This window comes from Henckelia pumila, chromosome 4 (genome assembly GCF_033568475.1).
Source record: "Henckelia pumila isolate YLH828 chromosome 4, ASM3356847v2, whole genome shotgun sequence".
In the NCBI taxonomy this organism is placed as follows: Eukaryota; Viridiplantae; Streptophyta; class Magnoliopsida; order Lamiales; family Gesneriaceae; genus Henckelia; species Henckelia pumila.
In genome coordinates, this window is record NC_133123.1 from 232,687,742 (window position 1) to 232,708,382 (window position 20,641).

At 38.0% G+C, this 20,641-nt stretch overlaps 1 protein-coding gene across 1 annotated transcript; it reads left to right on the plus strand.

The window, feature by feature from the left end:
* The first annotated feature begins 3,327 nt into the window (after positions 1–3,327).
* On the plus strand, positions 3,328–4,052 carry LOC140862917 (uncharacterized). The gene is made up of 4 exons (XM_073265941.1): positions 3,328–3,414; positions 3,456–3,539; positions 3,636–3,712; positions 3,824–4,052. Exons 1-4 carry the CDS (start codon positions 3,328–3,330, stop codon positions 4,050–4,052), a joined length of 477 nt encoding a protein of 158 aa, XP_073122042.1.
* The last annotated feature ends 16,589 nt before the right edge of the window (positions 4,053–20,641 follow it).

A 20,641-nucleotide genomic window follows, 5' to 3' on the forward strand; every position in this document is an offset into this window, starting at 1 on the left:
ACCGTATTTTTTTGAGCTTTGATTGTAGAGTTGCCTTTAGAGTGGTATAGGATGCAGAGCAACTCCTATGACTAAAATACTCTATATAGTTGCGCCAAATTTCAGGGTTGAGAAGCCCAACACCCACCCCGATCGGGAGAGTAGGTAGTAGTGTTGCGTTTTCTTTTCCCTTGGGAACCCTAGAGCCGAGATACAGACTAAATCATAGATTTGATAGACCATATTTATTGAGCATGCATTTAATTGAGCATCATTCATTTGAGACTACTTATGAATTTTAGATTATGGTTTTGAAATGCTTAAATGCTTATATATGTTCCTGCTGTTCATACTGAGTTTATCCTCACTGGTTTTTCGACTGTTTCTTTGTCTTGTGTGCATGCATTGCGATAAGTGGTTCAGGGTCAAGCTTTAGAGGGCCTTGAGAGCTATGGGATTGTGAGTAGAAGTGGAGCTCAGGTATAACTTTCAAGTTGTTTGAACTTATTTTTGAAAAATGTCAAACAATTGTATTGTCGAACTTGTCGTATCTTCACCTCGATTTCATAATTTTTGTAATCCTTTGATTTGTAGGAATTGATCATATATCGAGATTGCGCTATCCGGGTTTTGATGTTTAAAATAAAAAAATAAGATAATATCATATGAGCAACAACAACAGTGTCCCAAGCGCAGCAACGCTGCTTGAAGAGCGCAGCTGGGCTCATATGCATAGCATAAGGGCTGCTGCTATAGCCCAAGAGTGCATCAGCGCTCCCTGCTACCGACCCCAAGAGCAGCTGCGCTTGCACCTGCGTAGTAGAAGCGCTAATGCGCCTCAGATTGAGCGTAACAACACTCCCCCATTTTTTTTAAAAAAAATTATCTTGGTTAGTTGTTCGGCGTGCTTTGTTGATCGAACCCGGGGCCTCCACATTAGGTGGTATCAGAGAGATAAGTGTTTTGGAGTGAGTTTCTTAGTTTGTGAGCGGGGTATATTGAGTCCGCATGATTTATTTTTGCATGAGATTGATTTCATTGATTGATTAAATTAATTTAATGTGAGCATGATTTACTGCTTTAAGATTATATGCATGTGTGCTTATCCGAATTACTTTTAAAGCATGTGATATTTCAAAAGCGAATCAGAGAGATTCTTGATAAAAATTTGAGCACTCTTGATTTTGATGACCAGAGGATGGTCAAAATTGAGATGATGATTATGATATCTTGATTTTATATGTGTGATCTCCTGTATATCAGATATGCCTCCTCGTAGAGAAATAAATAGTTCTTCAACAGATGAAGTCCCTCAGACTAAGCAAGGCAGTGCTGCCAATGAACCTATGGATTTTTCTCCTACATTGATGAAGGTGTTATTGAAGAGATTTCAATCTTTTAAGCCACCAAATTTGAAAGGGACAAAAAATTCTATTGAATGTGGGAGATGGCTTGAAGATTTTGAGCAGTTGTTCGAGTTTTTGGATTACTCTGATCAACGCAAAATCAGATTGATTCTGCATTAGTTTCTTGATGTAGCTAAGAGTTGGTGGATTATAACCAAGAAATCCTTGGAGAGTTACAGTTATTAGCTGGGTTTTGTTTAAGACTGAGTTTAACCAACGTTTCTTTCATACATCATACAGAAAGGACAGATGAGCTGAGTTTGCTAACCTGAGGCAAGATACCTTGAATATCGAGGATTACGTTGCTAAATTCTTGAGTTGAGGTTTGCACCTCGTGTAGCTATTGATGAAGAAGCCATGGCTGATCAATTAATTAATGCCTTAACCCCAAGATTTTTACTTTGGTTAATACTGGACCGAATACTTTTTCGAGGCCCTTAACAGATCTAAGGGAGTAGAGGCTGGTTTGATGAGATAGAGAGGAGATTAGTTTATGCTTCAGCCATCGAGACATTCACATACTCAGCCACAGTTTTAGCAACATAACATATTTTAGGGTGTCGGTAGCAGTGGTGGCAGAAGGGATCAGCTTAGGCCAAAGGGCAAACAATTTAAGAAGAAATGTAGTAGTTCTTCGAATTCTAGTGGGCCGAGATAGTCTGGTTCAGTTCAGATTTTGGGATTCTTAGGTTTTTTTTGTAGAAAATATGGAGATCAAAGACGTTCCAGTTATTAGTGTAGAGGAGTTTTGGGTAGTTGTAATTTGTGCAATCAAGTGGGACACTTTTCTAGAGTGTCCTAAGTGTGGTTCTAAGACGCTACGTAGTGAAAGTTCATCGAGGTTTGCACCTCACCCTGATAGGCAAGCCCCTATAGTTCATTCATTTTAGCCTCAGAACATGACAAATCAGAACAAACAGGGAGGAAGTCAGAATGTGGGCAACATCCTAGGAAACAAGCGAGGGTTTATGCACTCACCAAGGATTAGGCTCAGGCTGCACCAGACGATATGATAGTAGATAAATGTTTTATTTATGGTTATCCTGCTTATGTATTGATAGATACAAGTGCATCACAAACTTTTATAGCTAAGAAATTTGTTATGTTGCATTCTTTTATCTCTGAGTCTTTGCCATCTGTAGTTGCTATTTATTCGACTTTGGGTAGAGGGATTATATATGTGAATTTGGTTAGAGGGTGTGGGATATAGTTCGAAGGAAAAGTGATAGAAATTTACTGTATAATACTTGTTTTATATGATTTTGACTGCATTATTGGCATCAATGAACAGACCAAGTACAGGGAAATAGTGAATTATTTTCAAAAAGTTTTCAAGTTTAGACCATAGAGGACAGATGATTGGAAATTTTATTGTAATGGTTCTAGAGCTAAGATCCCTTTGATTTCTGAGACAAAAGATTTTGAGAGAGGCGCATTGTAGTAAATTAAGTGTCTATCCAGGTGGAAGAAAGATGTACAATGACTTGAGAAATATGTTTTGGTGGAAGAGGATAAAAGCAGATTGCGTCTAAATGTCTAAACTGTCAGCAAGTGAAAGTACAGAGAAAGAGATCGGGTAGTCTATTGCACAGTTTAGCAGTTCCAGAGTGGAAATGAGAACACATTACCATTTTGTCATGAAGCTACTGAGATCAAGAGGGTGTGATGCAATCTGGGTTGTAGTTGACAGATTGACAAAGTCTGCTTGTTTTATCTCATATCAGATGACATACATACATGACCATAAGACTAGTATTTTATCAGATATATTGTGAGATTTCTTGGTGTGCCAAAATCTATTGTTTCAGATCAAGACCCTAGATTCACTTCTCACTTTTGGCACAGTTTGCAGGAAACTCTTGGTACTCGATTTCACTTGAGTACATCATACCATCCTCAGAAAAATGGACAGTCAGAGCGGACTATCCAGACATTATAAGATATGTTAAGAGCTGTTATGCTTGATTTTGGTACTAAATGGAAGGATTCTTTGCCGTTTTTTGAGTTTTCCTACAATAACAGTTATCAGGTGGGCATTGAGATGGTTCCTTTTGAGTCTTTATACTTTAGGAATTGAAGATATCCTTTGTTTGGGATGATTTTTCAGAGGTGCCAGTGGTTGGGCTAGACATGATCAGAGACATGTCAGACAAGGTGAAGTTTATTTAGTTCCGTCTAGAATAAGAGCAACACAAGATAGACATGCCAAATATGCTAATTTCAGACGCAGACCGTTGAGTTTTTGAGCAGGGTGACGGTGTATTCTTGAAGATGTCTCCTTTCAAGGGTACAATCATATTTGGAAATAAGGGTAAGACATCACCGAGGTATATTGGGTTGTATGAGATTCTAGACAGAGTTGGTGATCTAACTTACAACTTAGCTCTTCTAGCAGCTTGATCAGGTATTCATGATGTATTCCATGTTTCTATGGTAAGGAAGTATCAACCAGATCCTTCCCATGTACTTCAGCTAGATGAGGCAGAACTAGATGAAACTTTGAGCTATTTTGAGCGACCGATTCTGATCCTAGACAGAAAAGATAAGAAGCTGAGAAACAATTCAATTCAGACAGTCAAATTACTGTGGAGTAAACATGGTGTTGAAGAAGAAACTTGGGAGTTAGAGCAGGATATGAGACAAAGATATCCAGAAATTTTTGTTTGAGGTCAGATTTTTGTTCAGGGCTTGATTCAATTAGTGTCGTTAGTATTGGGATTGAGAATTTGATTTTGAGGAAGAAATCTTTTATTAGCGTAACATCCCAAAATTTTATTATCGAGGTAATTGGAAATTAAATAATTATTGAACTGGTAAAATAATTATTTCAGTCAAATAAGTTATAGAGTGTATTCATAAAATATACATGTTAATTAGCCAATGAGTTTGACTATTTTTGGATATCTAAAATATTGGCATTTTGAAATAATTATTGAGATATTGAAATAAAAATAATTATTTTCCAGATAATTTAATTTAGATTATTTTATCGAGTTGAATGGTCAAAGTCTAAGTTTGTCTCAAAAATAATTTGAGAAATTATGAGTCCCTAATCAAAGTCAATAATTTCAGAAAAAATAGTGTTAATAGTTGTTGGGTGTGTACCAGAAAAATATCATGTTTGAGACTAATTTTACCTATCCGGCATAAAATAAATTAGTCCAGGATCTGAAAATATTGGATTATTATAAATAGCAAAACACACACTGCAATAGCATAAAGAAAACACAGATCAAAGATTTTTTCCCCAATTTCTCGAAATTTTTGAAAATTTCTGTAGCAGTTCACGTTTTGCCTTTGCCGACCGTTCACCAGAGATTTGATGGAAAATCCGAACGGTCAATAGATAGTCAAGGTCTAGACAATTCTATTGGTACCAAGAAATCGAATTTTGGATGGTTCGATCGTTGAAAAAATGAAGAAGAGCAGACGCACAACTATTCATCATATTATCCAGTGAGATTTTTGAGTTTTGGGCTCGATTTGTTTTGGATTTGGAAGTGTTATTAGATGCTAAATGTTGTGTAGAACATTTTTTATGCTTTTCATATCAGTTAGTGTAGAAACCGGACCAAATGGATGCAAAGAGTTCTTGCCGACATCAGTCTGAAAATCGTAGATCTACGTCGCCTAAATAGTCCGTTCCGATTGTGTCTTATATGGTTGAGATCATCTCGTCCAGTTATACAAGCCTGAAAAATTTCATAATTTTTGGAGTAGTTTAGCAATTTTACGGCGACCTCCGTCGTCTTCTTCGGCGAGTCACCGACCGTCAACGTGTTAACCATTTTTGATCATCTTGACATGATACATACAAATATCTAAGTTTTGAGTCAAGATTCAAAGCCGTGAAGCGGTGAGAACGCAATAAAGTTTGTAATTTATTGGTCAAAGTTTGACTAAGGTTTACTTTTGACCATTATGTGATTTTCGCATATCGGAAGCTAGTTGAGAATATTTAGAGGCAGAAATCAGCGGTTTAGGAGTTTGAGGTTTCCAGAATTTGAAGTTATGAGTTTACCGAGTCACGATCTACGAAACCGATTAAGTTTTCTTGCGTTAGAAACACGAAGGCACATTTTTAGTCCCTTAATGCTCACCATTGAATTGAGCGTGTAACAATCCACGGGATTGGGGATGAGATACCTAGGCCCGGAGCCCTTTCCATATGCTACGGAACTGCGGGTTGGGATACTAAGGCGCGATTGCCTTTTTGTATGATTATGATTATGCGCCTATGGATCCGGGGTGAGCCTGGTGAAGTGGCTTAAGAGGTGAAGATTCCACCGCTACGTACATTGGTTCCTTGATTGATCAATCAAACATGTTATGGTCACACGGGATTGATACAACCTTTATGAAAGTTTTAGATTTATGACATGTCATATGATATTAAGTATAATGATTAGGCTCTAGATATGATTTACAGATTCGATGATATTTATAAATCAGTATGATGATAATGTTATGTTGAGATATAATGATGATGATGATGTTTAAGATGCAAAATTATGTAATGTTTTTAAGATCATGCATGTATAATTATATTTACAATATTTTATATGATGTGTGCTTGCACGTGGTTTCAATTGTTATCATTGGATAGAACGTGCTGATTTCCTAGGCTCACTAGACTTAAATGGTGCATGTGAGAAAGATTTTGAAGTTGAGAATATAGCTCCGACTGGTGGTGAAGACATATTATTTCCCGGCAGCCGGCTAGCCTGTGACCTATGCTAGATAATTTAAGTGGTTTTTGAAGAATGATACATTTTTCCACACACGTTTTATCATTTTTTCAGTTTATGAATTTTACGAGAAATTTTATAAACAGTAAAAGTTACAGTATTTTAATGCATGGATTTTATATTTATGTATGAGCATATATGTAATACCTTTATTTTTAAATCAAGTATATTTATTTCTATATATAGTACTAAGGATTTTAAAAAAATTAGTAGTAGTAAGTATGCGTCGTTTCAATTAGAGGGGAGGAATTGTAATGCCCCTTAAATATTTAATTTGAGAATTTATGAAATTTTAGGGCTAATTTTTTAGTTTCAAAAATTTAGGTACTGAATTAATGTTTTAAGTTTAACCAAGAACTAAATTGAAGTTTTGGCTTTGAATAGTCTATAAAAAATCAAATAAATTATATTGTATGCATTTTCCCCCATTCCAGTAGAATAACGAGAAGAGAAGAAGGGAAAGAGTTGGACACCATATTTGATTGTTCAAGCTCTGGTCCGCCCTCATCCAATCTTTAGATTTTAAATATAACGATATATATGGAATCCCAGCGTCGAAGGCTACATTATATGCGATTTTGGTAAGATTTTACCAAGTTTTAAATTTTGGGTTATGTTCGATTTGAAATTTGAGTTTATAAATATGTTCTTGACTTGATAGAGATGGTATATCTAAGAGGGTTTGAGAAAAATACCATCGTTTTAGCATGTTTTATTTTTGACATGATTTTGAGAAATCCCCGATTTTGTGGAGGAAGGATTTCGAAATATTGGTGATACATTTGTGATGTTTAGTTGTTGTTGTTGAGTTGATTTTGATGTTGATAATTTGGAAATATCCCATTTTTAACCGTTGTGCCGTAAGATTGATTTTGAAAGAGTTTATTGGGTTTATTGTTGAGCCGAAAATTTGATAAATGATATTGTGCTATTATATTATCCATTTCAGATCTGAATTGGAGTTTTTTCGGTTCAAGGTTCAAGAATTTGAGTGGTTGAGAAATTCGGTCGAGGTTGGTTGGTTTTATTTGTTTTAAAATGCCAAAGTTTTATCAAATAGACTTGTTTGGGTTTGATTGAGTTAAATCATTTCAGAGATTTGAGATTTTCCAGAATTTGAAAGATTCGAAGGTATGGGCTGACAATGAAAAGAATGAGATTGAATCCTCAAGAAGGTCATGATATTTCTCGAGCCCTTAAACCACACACTTGCTTGCTTAAATATTATTTGATCATGAGATTTGATATAACGACATGATTTATCATTCTTTCATTTTAGCTCGATGATTATCGATATTTACGTTCATGCTATTTACACGATTTGAATGAGATGACATCTAATATTTAGATGTTCGTATTAAGAAGAGATTTTGATTTATTTAATTACATCATCTCATTCGTATTGAGCCAGATTTTTTTGAGCTTTGTTGGAAGAGTTTCAATTATTAAAGTGGATATTTGTTTCTATATTTGACTAGCATAGTATGCAGATCACCTCTATGACCAAAATAATCTATATAGTTGTGCCCAAGTCCGGGGTTGAGAAGCCCAACACCCACCCCGATCGGAAGAGTAGGTGGTAGTGTTGCGTTTTCTTTTCCCTTGGGATCCCTAGAGCTGAGATTCAGACTGAATCTAAGATTTGATAGCCCATATTTGTTGAGCATGCATTTCATTCAGCATCATTCATTTAAGACTACTTATGAATGTTAGATTATGGTTTTGAAATGCATTAATGCTTATATATGTTCCTGTCATTCATATTGAGTTTATTCTCACCGGCTTTTCGATTGTTTCTTTGTCTTGTGTGTGCATTGAGACAGTGGTTCAAGGTCAAGATTTAGAGGACCTTGAGGGCTATGGGATTAAGAGTAGAAGTGGAGCTCGGGTTTAGGTTTCAAGTTGTTTGAAATTATTTTTGAAAAATGTCGAGCAATTATAGTTTCAAACTTTTCGTATCTATAAAATTTCCTTCCCGATATAATTAAAACACTGATCTTTAAGACGGGGCAGGGCTCAATAATACTGCGCGAGCGTGCATAAGTCTCTGACTCCAATTCTTCACTCTCACAGAAAGTTGCACGTTTGCTCATGTTTCTTCTCTTTAGCGCTACTTTAGCGCTAACTTTCCAAGCCCAAACAAATTACCCCAATAGCTTTTCTTCCTTTTCTCGTTTCTTTTCTTTCACTCTTTTCTTTACTGCTTCCTTTTTTATTTTCTTTTCTTCACAAATTCTTATTTTTCTTCTCTTTTCCACAATACTTTACTGATTTCCTACAATCACAAAAACAACAAACTCCGCATAAATCTGCTCAAAACCAATAATTAACAATTAAAATCATAATTAATTTAAGTGTATAAAATACGCTTATCAAATATTTACGTTGACAAAGAAAAATACTATCACTCAATTGGTTAACTTGCAATCCAAGAAAAAAGGTTAATTCTCTACCATACTAATTTTAAAAGTAGAAGACATGAATTCAACAAAACTATCAACATGCTTTTGAGAAGAAGTACCAAAGATAATGTCATCCACATAAAGTTAACAAATAAGCCTTTGGCCTTTTGAATAAAAAGGAGTTTGTCAACCTTACCTCGTTTGAAGACAATTTCGAGCAAATACTCGGTCAACCTACCATACCAAGCTCGTGGAGCTTGCTTCAAACCATAAAGTTTCTTCTTCAACTTGTAAACATGATCCAAGTGGTGTGGATCCTCAAAGCCTTTAGGTTGCTTCACATACACTTTTTCATTTAAAATACCATTCAAAACGCACTTTTTACATCCATTTGGTAAAGTTTTATACCCATATGACATGCAATAGCAAGAAATAGTCGGACTGAATCAATGCGGGCAACAGGTGCAAAGGTTTCATCAAAATCAACCCCTTCAACCTGCGTATGCCCTTGAGAAACCAACCTTGCTTTGTTCCTAATGATGTTTCCTGATTCATCGGTTTTATTTTTGAAAATCCATTTTGTATCAATGACATTACCATGATCAAGAGGTGGAACTAAAAATACACATCATTTCGGACAAATTTCTCAAGTTCCTCGTGCATGGAATTTACCCAAAATTCATCTTTCAAAGAATCATTGACAGTCTTAGGTTCAATATTGGAGACAAAACAAGAATGCATTACCTATGAGTACACGAAACTCATGCATACTAACACAACCATCTTGCGGTAGTCAAATTTTTCGTTGGCTCGAGTTTGCCTTGTTCCATGAACATCTACAATAATTTGTGATGATGGATGATTCTTCTATATCTTGCTTGGAATGTATATTTCAGTAATTACCTTAGTTTCCTCATCATTTTGAGAATTTTATTTATGAACAGTTTCTGGAGGAACCAGTGTTGTGTTTGTTATTGTAACATCAGGGACAACACTGTGTTCTTCGAGAGGAATTTCCAGCAACAATATCATCTTCAACAGTTTTTTCCTTTGAGATCTGCACAATCATAAAAAACAACATTAATAAATTCCATAATTGTTCTAGTCCTAAGGTTATACATCCTATATGCACGACTATTAATGGAATAACCAAGGAACAAACACTTATCACTCTTGGAATTAAATTTTGCTAGGTGATTTCTATCATTCAAAACATAGCACACACAGCCAAAAATATGAAAATAATTGAGATTTGGCCTCTTTCCCATGATGATTTCATAGGAACTCATTGAAGAACCACTTCTCAAATAAACAAAATTGGAAATATGGCATTCTGTGTTTAATGCTTCTTCCCAAAATCTCTTGGATATATTTTTTGAGTTCATCATCACCCTAGCCATCTCCTGCAACGTCTTATTCTTCCTTTCGGCAATTCCGTTCTGTTGAGAAGTTTTTTGAGCGGAGAAATCTTGTGAAATGCCCTTTTTATTACACAAAGAAGAAAAAGATGAGTTCTCAACTTCCTTTCCATGATCAGTTCTGATCCTTGCTACCGTGAAAATATGTAGGTTAGTAATCTTGGTAAATAATTTCTTAAACACATCAAAAGTGTTTGATTTTTCTATAAGAAATCTCACTCATGTAAAAAGAGAAAAATCATCAACATATATCAAAGAATACTTCTTACCTCCATAACTTTCAACTTCCATTGGACCCATCAAATCCATTGTAAAAGTTCAAGACACCGTGTTGTCTCACAATGTTGTAACACGGGGTGCGAAACACGGGTTTGCTTACCTTTTTGGCATGCACCACAACCATATGGAACACCAGAATTTAAATTTGGAAGGCCTCTTACAGCTTCAAACTTACTCAAATTCTTTAAAGTCTTGAAATTTACATGTCCAAGCTTTTGGTGCCATAGACTAAACTCATCAACCTTTGAGTGTCTACAAGCCAATTCCTCACCAAGTTGGTAGCAGTTATCAACTGATCTTGTACCTATCATAACACATTGATTAGTATTATAAAAAACTTCACAAGTATTTTTATCAAACTTCACATGCAAGTAAACATCACACAGTTGACTATTTGAAATAAGATTCGCATTAAGTCCTTCAACGTGCAACACATTATGAAGCTTTGGAAATCCTTTCACATTGAGTGTTCCTTTGCCAACAATTCTTCCTTTTTTATGTAGTGACCCTGCATGGAATCACCTACTAACTGGCAACTAATAGCATGCATTAAACTTAATACAGCAAAATACTTAACAGAGTAAAACGTGCGGAAACTAATCCATAATTTGCATATCAGCTTTAGTAAAACAAGTTCAGGCTTAATACTGTAGTGATACAAACATATCAAAAAAATTAAAGTAAGCTGTCTAAAACATTTATACAGCTAAACAAATCCTGCTGTATAAAATCCCCTGAAAAGCTCCGGCTCCCTAGTCCTACCTCGAGCTACCGGCTCCGTCCATCCTGCGACCTGCCCCATGGAATATGGTGTCCAAAATAACAACTAGGACATGAGCGGTAACGCCCAGTACATAAACATGAGTACACGTATATATATGATGCATGCAACATGATGACTGGTAAAGGGTCATCTGAAAAGTCATGCTCAGTACCGACGCCATATGAGTGCTGCCACCGCATGGATCAACCTTTGGGTGCAATCACACTCGTCTAGTATACCAAAGTAGTCAGACATACATGTCCCCGCCGTCACGGTACTCTCAGTGACATACTATTGATTATAGAGATGAGCGGCTCTATAATCAGGTATATCAAGGTATAGGCTCAACATATATGTGCACATGATATATGAGTATAGAAAGCGGTAAAACATACATCATGATAAATAATAATGCCAAATAAATGCAACATATAAACATGTTTACTCGCTGGTAATCTCAGTCAATGTGTACGTACCTCTAGGCTAATTCAAGTCTAGTAGGATCCTAGGTTCCAATCCTATATTCAAAAGTTCACCGTATCACTACACAAGTTCTATAAGCCTTAACTAAGCGAATAAGTACTCCCAAAAATTAAATAGATTCCCGGACCATACCTTCGTCCGTAGTAAGCCCTTTGATGTCGCTGACTCAGGATGACTATAACAACTTCTTTGTTATTCCAGAATCTCACTATTACCGATTGGGCCCTCTATATAACTCTTACTATAAACTGAACACTCGGAATACTTGATTTATATCTAATTTCACGTCCGAATGGCCCTATTTATAGGCAAAATCTGCCGGAGTTCGGAACCTTCGAACTGGGGTTCGGACCCTCCGAACCTGAATGTAAGACACTTGTCAAAAATCGCGGATTAGTCATCTGGCATTGCTGTCTGGGGAAGTTCGGAGCCTCCTAAGAGCTGGGTTCGGATCCTCCGAACCCAGGTTCGGATCCTTCGAACTGGGTATCTGAGTTCGGATGCTCCGAACTCATTTCGGTGCCTCTGAACTGTGTAAGACCCCCGGGACCCTTTCTACCATTTTCGGACGTTCCGAAGCTGATTTTCCACTTATTTTTACCAAATAAGGACTCCTTAATCAAGTTTTTCCACTTTTAAAATTATATGCCATATCATAGCATGTAAAGTGGAACTTGGATACTACCTTTATATGTAGCGCTCCATCTGGTAATTCTGAAGTCCTATTAAGACCTGGAATTGGTTAATTACTAGCCTTTAATCATGATTAACATATCATTATCTTAAAATGGAATATGGGTTACTACATTCTCCCCACCTTTAGACATTTCGTCCGCAAAATAGAATCTACAGACAAATCAAGATAACAATATGAAACATCAAACATGTTTTATTACAACAACTGTAATTACATATTTACATGGTAATCAAAAGTACAAAGCAAACAACTCAGGATATTCCGCTCGCATACGACTCTCGGTTTCCCAAGTTGCTTCTTCAATGCCTCGACGTTGCCACTGTACCATCACAAGTGGTATAGTCTTGTTCTGAAGAACTTTCTCCTTCCTGTCTAGGATACGGATTGGTCGTTCAACATAAGACAGATCTGGTTCTAGCTGAACATCAGTAGGCTGAATAATATGTGATTCATCAGCTATGTACTGTCGAAGTAACGACACATGAAAAACATCATGTATAGTGGAAAGATATGGCGGTAACGCCAAACGATATGCAACATCTCCGATCTTCTCCAGTATCTGGAAAGGCCCAATGTAACGAGGTGAAAACTTGCCTTTCACACCGAATCTCATCACCTTCCTGAAAGGTGATACTCGCAAGAACACATATTCACCAGGCTCGAACTGCAGTGGTTTGCGGTGAATATTAGCATAACTGGCTTGCCGATCTTGAGCAGCTTTGATCCTTCGCTTGATCAAAACTACCTTGTCTACAATCTGCTGCACCAACTCAGGACCCTTGACTTGTCGTTCTCCTATCTCATCCCAGAATAACGGAGTACGACACCGTCGATCATACAATGCCTTGAAAGGTGCCATATCAATACTACGATGATAAATGTTATTGTAAGAAAATTCTATCAAAGGTAATTGATCCTGCCAAGAAAAGACAAAGTCCAAGACAGAAGAATGTAGAATATCCTCCAGCGTATGAACAGTGCGCTCTGACTGCCCATCAGTCTCCGGATGATATGCAGTGCTCAAACTCAGAGTGGTACCCAACGCTTGCTGAAAACTACCCCAGAAACGTGAGGTAAATCGCAGGCCTCTATCACTAACAATGCTCACTGGAATTCCATGTAATCGCACTATCTCCTGGATGTATAAACGTGGCATGCGATCATAAGAATACTCCCGGTTGTAAGGAATGAAATGTGCTGATTTCTTCAAACAATCAACAATGACCCAGATAGCATCACACTGATGTGAAGTCATAGGCAAGTGGGTGACAAAATCCATAGTCACATGCTCCCACTTTCATTCGGGAATCTCAAGATTCTGCAGTAGTCCACCTGGTCGCTCTGCTTCATCCCTTTCCACCAGAATCTAGTTTGCAAGTCCTTATACATTTTCATGCTTCAAGGATGAACTGATAATCGACTCCTGTGAGCTTGAGAAAGAATATCATTCCTGATCTCCGCAACATCAGGTACAACCACTCTATTCGATAAGCACAATAAACCATCTGCCTGATAATGGAATCCAGATGTATTAACCTCATTAGCTAGATGTGCCAAACGTTGAGTCTTAACATCAGATATCTGAGCTTCCCTGATCCGGGAATACAATGTTGGCTTAGATAATATAGTATACAAACGAATTCCATTTCTTCCTTTCTTGTGCTTGAGTGTAAAACTCAATGAACAGCACTCCTGAACCATATGAGATATTTCACTAGTCTGAAGTGCAGAAAGTCTCACCTGCCGACTCAAGTCATCAGCAGTAAGATTAGCAGAACCTGGATGATATTTGATTTCACAATCATAATCCTTCAAGAGATCCATCCAGCGTCTCTGTCGCATATTCAACTCCGCCTGAGTGAATAAATATTTTAGACTCTTGTGATCTGTGAATATCTCAAATTTCTCGCCATAAAGATAATGTCTCCAAATCTTGAGCGCAAATACAATGGCGGCTAACTCGAGATCATGCACTGGATAATTATTCTCATGCATCTTCAATTGTCGAGAAGCATAGTAAATAACATGTTCATGCTGTGTCAGAACACATCCTAACTCCTGATTCAGAAGGTAGAACGAGCACAGAAGCAGTAGTAAGACGTCTACGCAGCTTGTGAAATGACTCCTCACAATTTGAGGACCAAATGAAGGTAACATCTTTCCGTTTAAGCTATGTCAAAGGCCTGGCCAACTGTGCAAAATTCTCGATGAACCGACGGTAATAACCAGCTAGACCCAAGAAACTTGGAATCTCAGCAACCGTCGTCAGACGAGACCAGTTCAGCACTGCCTCTATCTTACTTGGATCAACAGATATTCCTTCACTAGAAATCACATGACCGAGAAACACTACCCGATCAAGCCAGAATTCACACTTGCTCAATTTTGCATACAACTGCTTCTCTCGTAACGTCTGCAAAAAAATCCTCAGATGATGTGCATGCTCATCCTTGTCATGAGAATAGACAAGAATATCATCAATGAAGACGATGAAAAATCTATCCAGATATTCTCGAAATACCTGATTCATCAGATTCATAAAGACTTCCGGTGGATTTGCTAACCGAATGACATCACCAGAAATTCATAATGCCCGTATCTGGTCCTAAAAGCAGTCGTAGAAATATCTGATTCTCGTAACCGCATCTGGTGGTATCCTGATCTCAAATCTATCTTGGAGTAGACAGAAATACCCTGTAGTTGATCGAGCAGATCATCAATTCGCGGCAAAGGATACTTATTCTTGATGGTGACACGATTCAGCTGCCTATAATCAATATACAATCGCATTGATCCATCCTTCTTCTTGACAAACAACACAGGTGCTCCCCATGGAGAAACACTCGGACGAATATATCCCTTATCAAGCAGATCCTGCAACTGTTGTTTCAATTCTCTCATATTTGACGGTGCCAGACGATAAGGTGCTCGGGATAAAGGCGTCGTTCCTGGTACTATATCAATACCAAATTCAACCTCTCGAACCGGAGGAAAACCAGGAATCTCATCAGGGAATACATCAGGAAACTCGCTGACAACCGGTAACTGATCGATACCCAGACTACTCGTGGACATATCAACTGCATAAATGAGGTAGCCCTCCCCACCTGACTCTAAGACATGACATGCCTTCAGAGTCGATACAAGTGGCATCGGAGGTCGCGCACACTCACCATAAAAGTACCAGCAATCACCCTCATCCGAATGAAACTGTACCAGACGCTGATAACAATCCACAGTAGAGTGATGCAAAGTCAGCATATCTATTCCCAAAATAGAATCAAAATATGTCATCGCTAAAATAATCAGATTAGCATACAACACATGACCCTCAAACTCTAGAAGACAACCCATCACTAGATGCTTAGTTACTACCTCCTGCTTCAGCGGAGTAGATACAAATAAATCCATATCTAATGATACATAAGGTAGTCTATGTCTCTTAACAAAACGACTAGAAATAAAGGAATGCAATGCTCTAGTATCAATTAAGACAAGTGCAGGAATACCACATAACAAAAAGGTATCTGCCAACATGCGATCGCTTCCCTCAGTAGTCTGATCCTGAGACAGAGCAAACACCTGCCCTTGAGTCTGTGGACGGTAACCCGAAGAACTATTTGGTGCTGGCTACTGACGTGGAAAAGTAGAAGCCTGAGATCCAACCTGTGATCCCGATCCACTAGCAAAACTCATACGCTGAGGACAATCTCTCTGCAGATGTCTCTGCTCACCACAAATATAACAAGCATCAGTAGCCTTCCAACACGAAGCTGCAGGATGCTTCCCACCATAGTGGCTGCAAAACTCCTCCTTCTTCTTCTTCTTCCCAAAACGGAATGTACCTCGTGATCCACGAGAACCAGACGAAGTAGTATTAGAAGAAGACATAGGTCCAGATTGCACAACAGATTGAGCCCTAGGCCCAAGAGATCCACTAGGCTGTCCTGACATCATCAACTGTGCCCGCCTATTGCTGTTCTCCACTTGACAGCAATGGTTCACCAAAGTCTCATAAAATGTCGGATCATCACAGATGACACCTTGTGAATAGATATCTTGATTCAAACCTTGCAGAAAGATATCATACTTGGACGCATCACTGTCATTGATATGAGGACTAAAAGGTAGCAGATCAAGAAATCGTTGCTGATATTGATCAATAGTCATTGATCCTTGCCTCAGAGTCAGCAACTCCATAGATCGTGCCTATCGAACTGCTGGAGGAAAATATAGTTTCCGAAACTGCTGACAGAAATCCCCCCAAGTCACATGTCTTCTCTCCGTACGTGCCTGAGTAGCCTTGGCATCCCACCATAAGCAAGCTCAATCCTCTAGAACAAATTCTAGAACTTCCAATTTTTGCTCTTCAGTGCACTCGAAAGCTCGAAAAGCACTCTCGAGTTTGGACATCCAACCTCTCGCTTGTTCAGGATTTTCGCCACCCAATAAAGGTTTCGGTCCTACTTGCATAAACTTATTGATAGAGTAGCGACATCTACCCTCATGAGGACGATGTCGATCCTCATGATGATGGCGATGGTGACGATGATGACCACCTCCCTGGCCAACACTACCGTGACTCTCGTCGGCCATATCCTAAAAAGAATTGCACATTAATATCCCAAATGCGCAATAATTACTTAAGACTAAACTAAATCCCAAGTATTAATCCCAAAATCTAAGCATGCTCTAATACCAAAAATGCAGTGACCCTGCATGGAATCACCTACTAACTGGCAACTAATATCATGCATTAAACTTAATACAGCAAAATACTTCCCAGAGTAAAACGTGTGGAAACTTAATCCATAATTTACATATCAGCTTAAGTAAAACAAGTTCAGGCTTAATACTGTAGTGATACAACCATATCGAAAAAATTAAAGTAAACTGTCTAAAACATTTATACAACTAAACAAATCCTGCTGTATAAAATCCCCTGAAAATCTCCGACTCCCTAGTCCTTCCTATAGCTACCGGCTCCGTCCATCCTGCGACTTGCCCCATGGAATAGGGTGTCCAAGATAACAACTAGGACATGAGCGCTAACACCCAGTACATAAATCTGAGTACATGTATATATATGATGCATGCAACATGATGATTGGTAAAGGGTCATCTAAAAAGTCATGCTCAGTATCGACGCCATATGAGTGCTGCCACCGCATGGATCAACCTTTGGGTGCAACCACACTCTTCTAGTACACCAGAGTAGTCAGACATACATGTCCCCGCCTTCGCGGTACTCTCAGTGACAGACTTTCGAGTATAGAGCTGAGCGGCTCTATAATCAGGTATATCAATGTATAGGCTCAATGTGTATGTGCACATGATATATGAGTATAAAAAGCGGTAAAACATACATCATGCCACATAATAATGCCAAATAAAAGCAACATATAAACATGTATACTCGCTGGCAATCTCAGTCAATGTGTACGTACCTCTAGGCTAGTTCAAGTCTAGTAGGATCCTAGGTTCCAAGCCTATATTCAAAAGTTCACCGTATCACTACACAATTTCTATAAACCTTAACTAAGCTAATAAGTACTCCCAAAAATTAAATAGATTCCCGGACCATACCTTCGTCCGTAGTAAGCCCTTTGATGTCGCTGACTCTGGATGACTATAACAACTTTTTTGTTATTCCAGAATCTCACTATTACCGACTGGGCCCTCTGTATAATGCTTACTATAAAATGAACACTCGGAATACTTGATTTATATCTAATTTCTCGTCCGAATGGACCTATTTATAGGCAAAATCTGCCGGAGTTCTGAGCCTCCGAACTGGGGTTCGGACCCTCCGAACCTGCATGTAACACCCGAAAATTTTAATACGTAAATCCGCATGCATAATTAGGAGAAATTAATTTTAAAATAAGGGTTAAATGAATTTATGTGTTATTATGTGATTTATATGCATGATTTAAGTTATTTTAACATTTAACCCAAAATTAGTGATTTTTGTGATTTATGGAAATTAATTGGTTTTGATCGCGTAGACGGGATCGTGGACGGACGAGATACCAAAATATTTAGCCAAAAATATTTTATGAGTTTTATGAGCCTTAAAATAATATTTTAAGGTATTTGGTCAAGAAAATTTTAGTATTTAATTATATATTTATTTAAGGGTTTATTTTTAGCCAAAATTAGCCTCATTATTGACTTTTATTAATTTTTAAAATTAGCCTATTTAATAATTTCGAGATTTGGAGATATCTTATCAGATTATTATTATTATTAGAGAGTTTTAATTATATTTTTCTATGATATATTATCTATATTAATTAGTTAATATTTATTATACAAAAAATTAATTTAAAAACCTAAACCTACCCCAAACCCCACGCCCCCAACAACCCTTAGCCGACACTCATCTCACTCACCTTCTCCTTCATCGGCTTCAACAGATAACACAGCCCTATAGCCGAAAGCTTCAAGTTTCTTTGAGTTATTTTGGAGGTTCGTCGTCCCGGAGTCCCGTAAACGCATCGTTCGTTGTCAAATAATTATCAAAGGCATGTCTAAAACTTTTCTTTGGCCACCATATGAGCTATTATTCATGCATGATTGTTCTTGTTCAGAATATTTCATAAGTATTTCGAATTTATGCAAACTTTTGATGTTTGATGCATGTATATGAAAATTCATGATCATAACTCATGTTTTTGCCTAGCATGGTTCGGTCCAGGGGCTAGGAATCGGTCAAGGGGTGTCCTAGGGTGCCTTAGGGTCGAGCAGGATCAGCTGGTTCGGACTGGTGTGGGCTAGATTCGGTCTAATGCAAGAGTTGGTCAAGAGGTGACAGTTTAGAGTTCTTAGGAAGAAGACTTCGTTCTCCTTCCTCGGGACACCATTTTGAGTGAGGTTTGTTGGGTTTGAAAGATTTAGATGTTGTCCAAGATTGAGAGGTGGTTTTACGGTCTTTGATGGTCGGATAAAGCCGCACGCTCAAAAGTTTGGAGACTGCTCAGTCTGCGCGCGAGGAGGAAGAAGGCGTCTGGTGCAGAGCTTAGTTCTCACTCCTCAGGCCATGGTTTGGAGTGAGGTTTCAAGGGTTAGAACCCCCTGGATGTTGGCAAGAATTGAGAAGTGGTTTCACAAAAAAATATGGTCGGAGTAGAGAGAACGATCAGATTTACGGCAACTGCTCATAGCTGCGCGCGAGCTGGGAGTGGGCTATGTTGCAGAGGTTCGTGTGGACGGTACAGGCCATGGTTTGGGTTGTTTCTTGGCTTGATGGAAGCTCCTGGATGTGTGCTAGTTTTAGGTGGTGATGCTCCGGCCGGGGGTGGCCAGAGCAGGGCGGCCAGCGGCTTCTTCTGGAGCTGCTCGCCCAGCCGAGAAGGGGAAGAAAGGGGGGAATCGGGTTTGGGGTTCTGGGTGGTTTCGGGTCGGTTCAGGGTAGTGGGTCAGGTCAGTAGGGTCTGGGGTTGGGTCAGGTGAGTCCGGGTTTGGGTTAGGTGGGCCGGGCTCGAGCATTTTAATTTTTAATTAATTAAGAGTTTAATTGATTTTTTTTTTTTGGGCTAGTCAGTGATTTTATTGGGTCAGTCTAGGAATTTTTATAAATTAATTAATTATTGGGCCTAAATATTTTTATTTAAGCCCAATAACATGTAAGTATTTTATTTTAGTAAAAATTATAATTTTGAAAATTAGTTATTTAATTATGGGCTTTAAGTTAGTTAACAGGCTTTAAGTCAGTTAAGGGGTTTAGTAGAGAGACCAGCAGTCTGGACCAATCCATGAAAATAAACTAAGTCCGGAATATATATTTAATTATTTTTATGCATGAAATCTATTTTAAGTAAAAGTATATTTATTATTAAAATTAATTAAATATATATTACGGACATATTTTAAGTGCATGCATACATGAAATATTTTATGATGTGTTTATGATTAAGAATTGAGCATGAAAAATATTTTTATGGAAATTGAAGTGATGTGACAGCATAGAAGTGGTTTTACCACTGACACAGAGGTAGTTCTACTACCGGCATAGAAGTGGTTTTACCACTGGCACAGAGGTAGTTTACTACCAGCATAGAGGTGGATTTATCCATCGCCACGTACGATGGTTCATTAGACTGATCAGTCGGCACAGTTATTAGTCACATTCATGGATATGACCATACTCAGTTTTTATGTTTATGACATGCTCAATTATGTTATGTATGATGAAGAAAGTTATGTTATGTTTATGATTTATGATTCAGCATTTATGTTATGAAAAATGTTTCCATGCATGATCATGTACATGTATATGTATTAGTATCTACGTGATGCATTATTTTTAACCTTGTTATAAAGGATTAGACATGTTGAGCCTCTAGGCTCACTACGCTTATATGGTGCAGGTGAGTATGATGTAGCTCCTACCGGTGGCGAGGACGTATGAGCGAGCATGGCAGTGGCCCCGTGACCGTCTCGCTAGGATTTTATTTATGCATG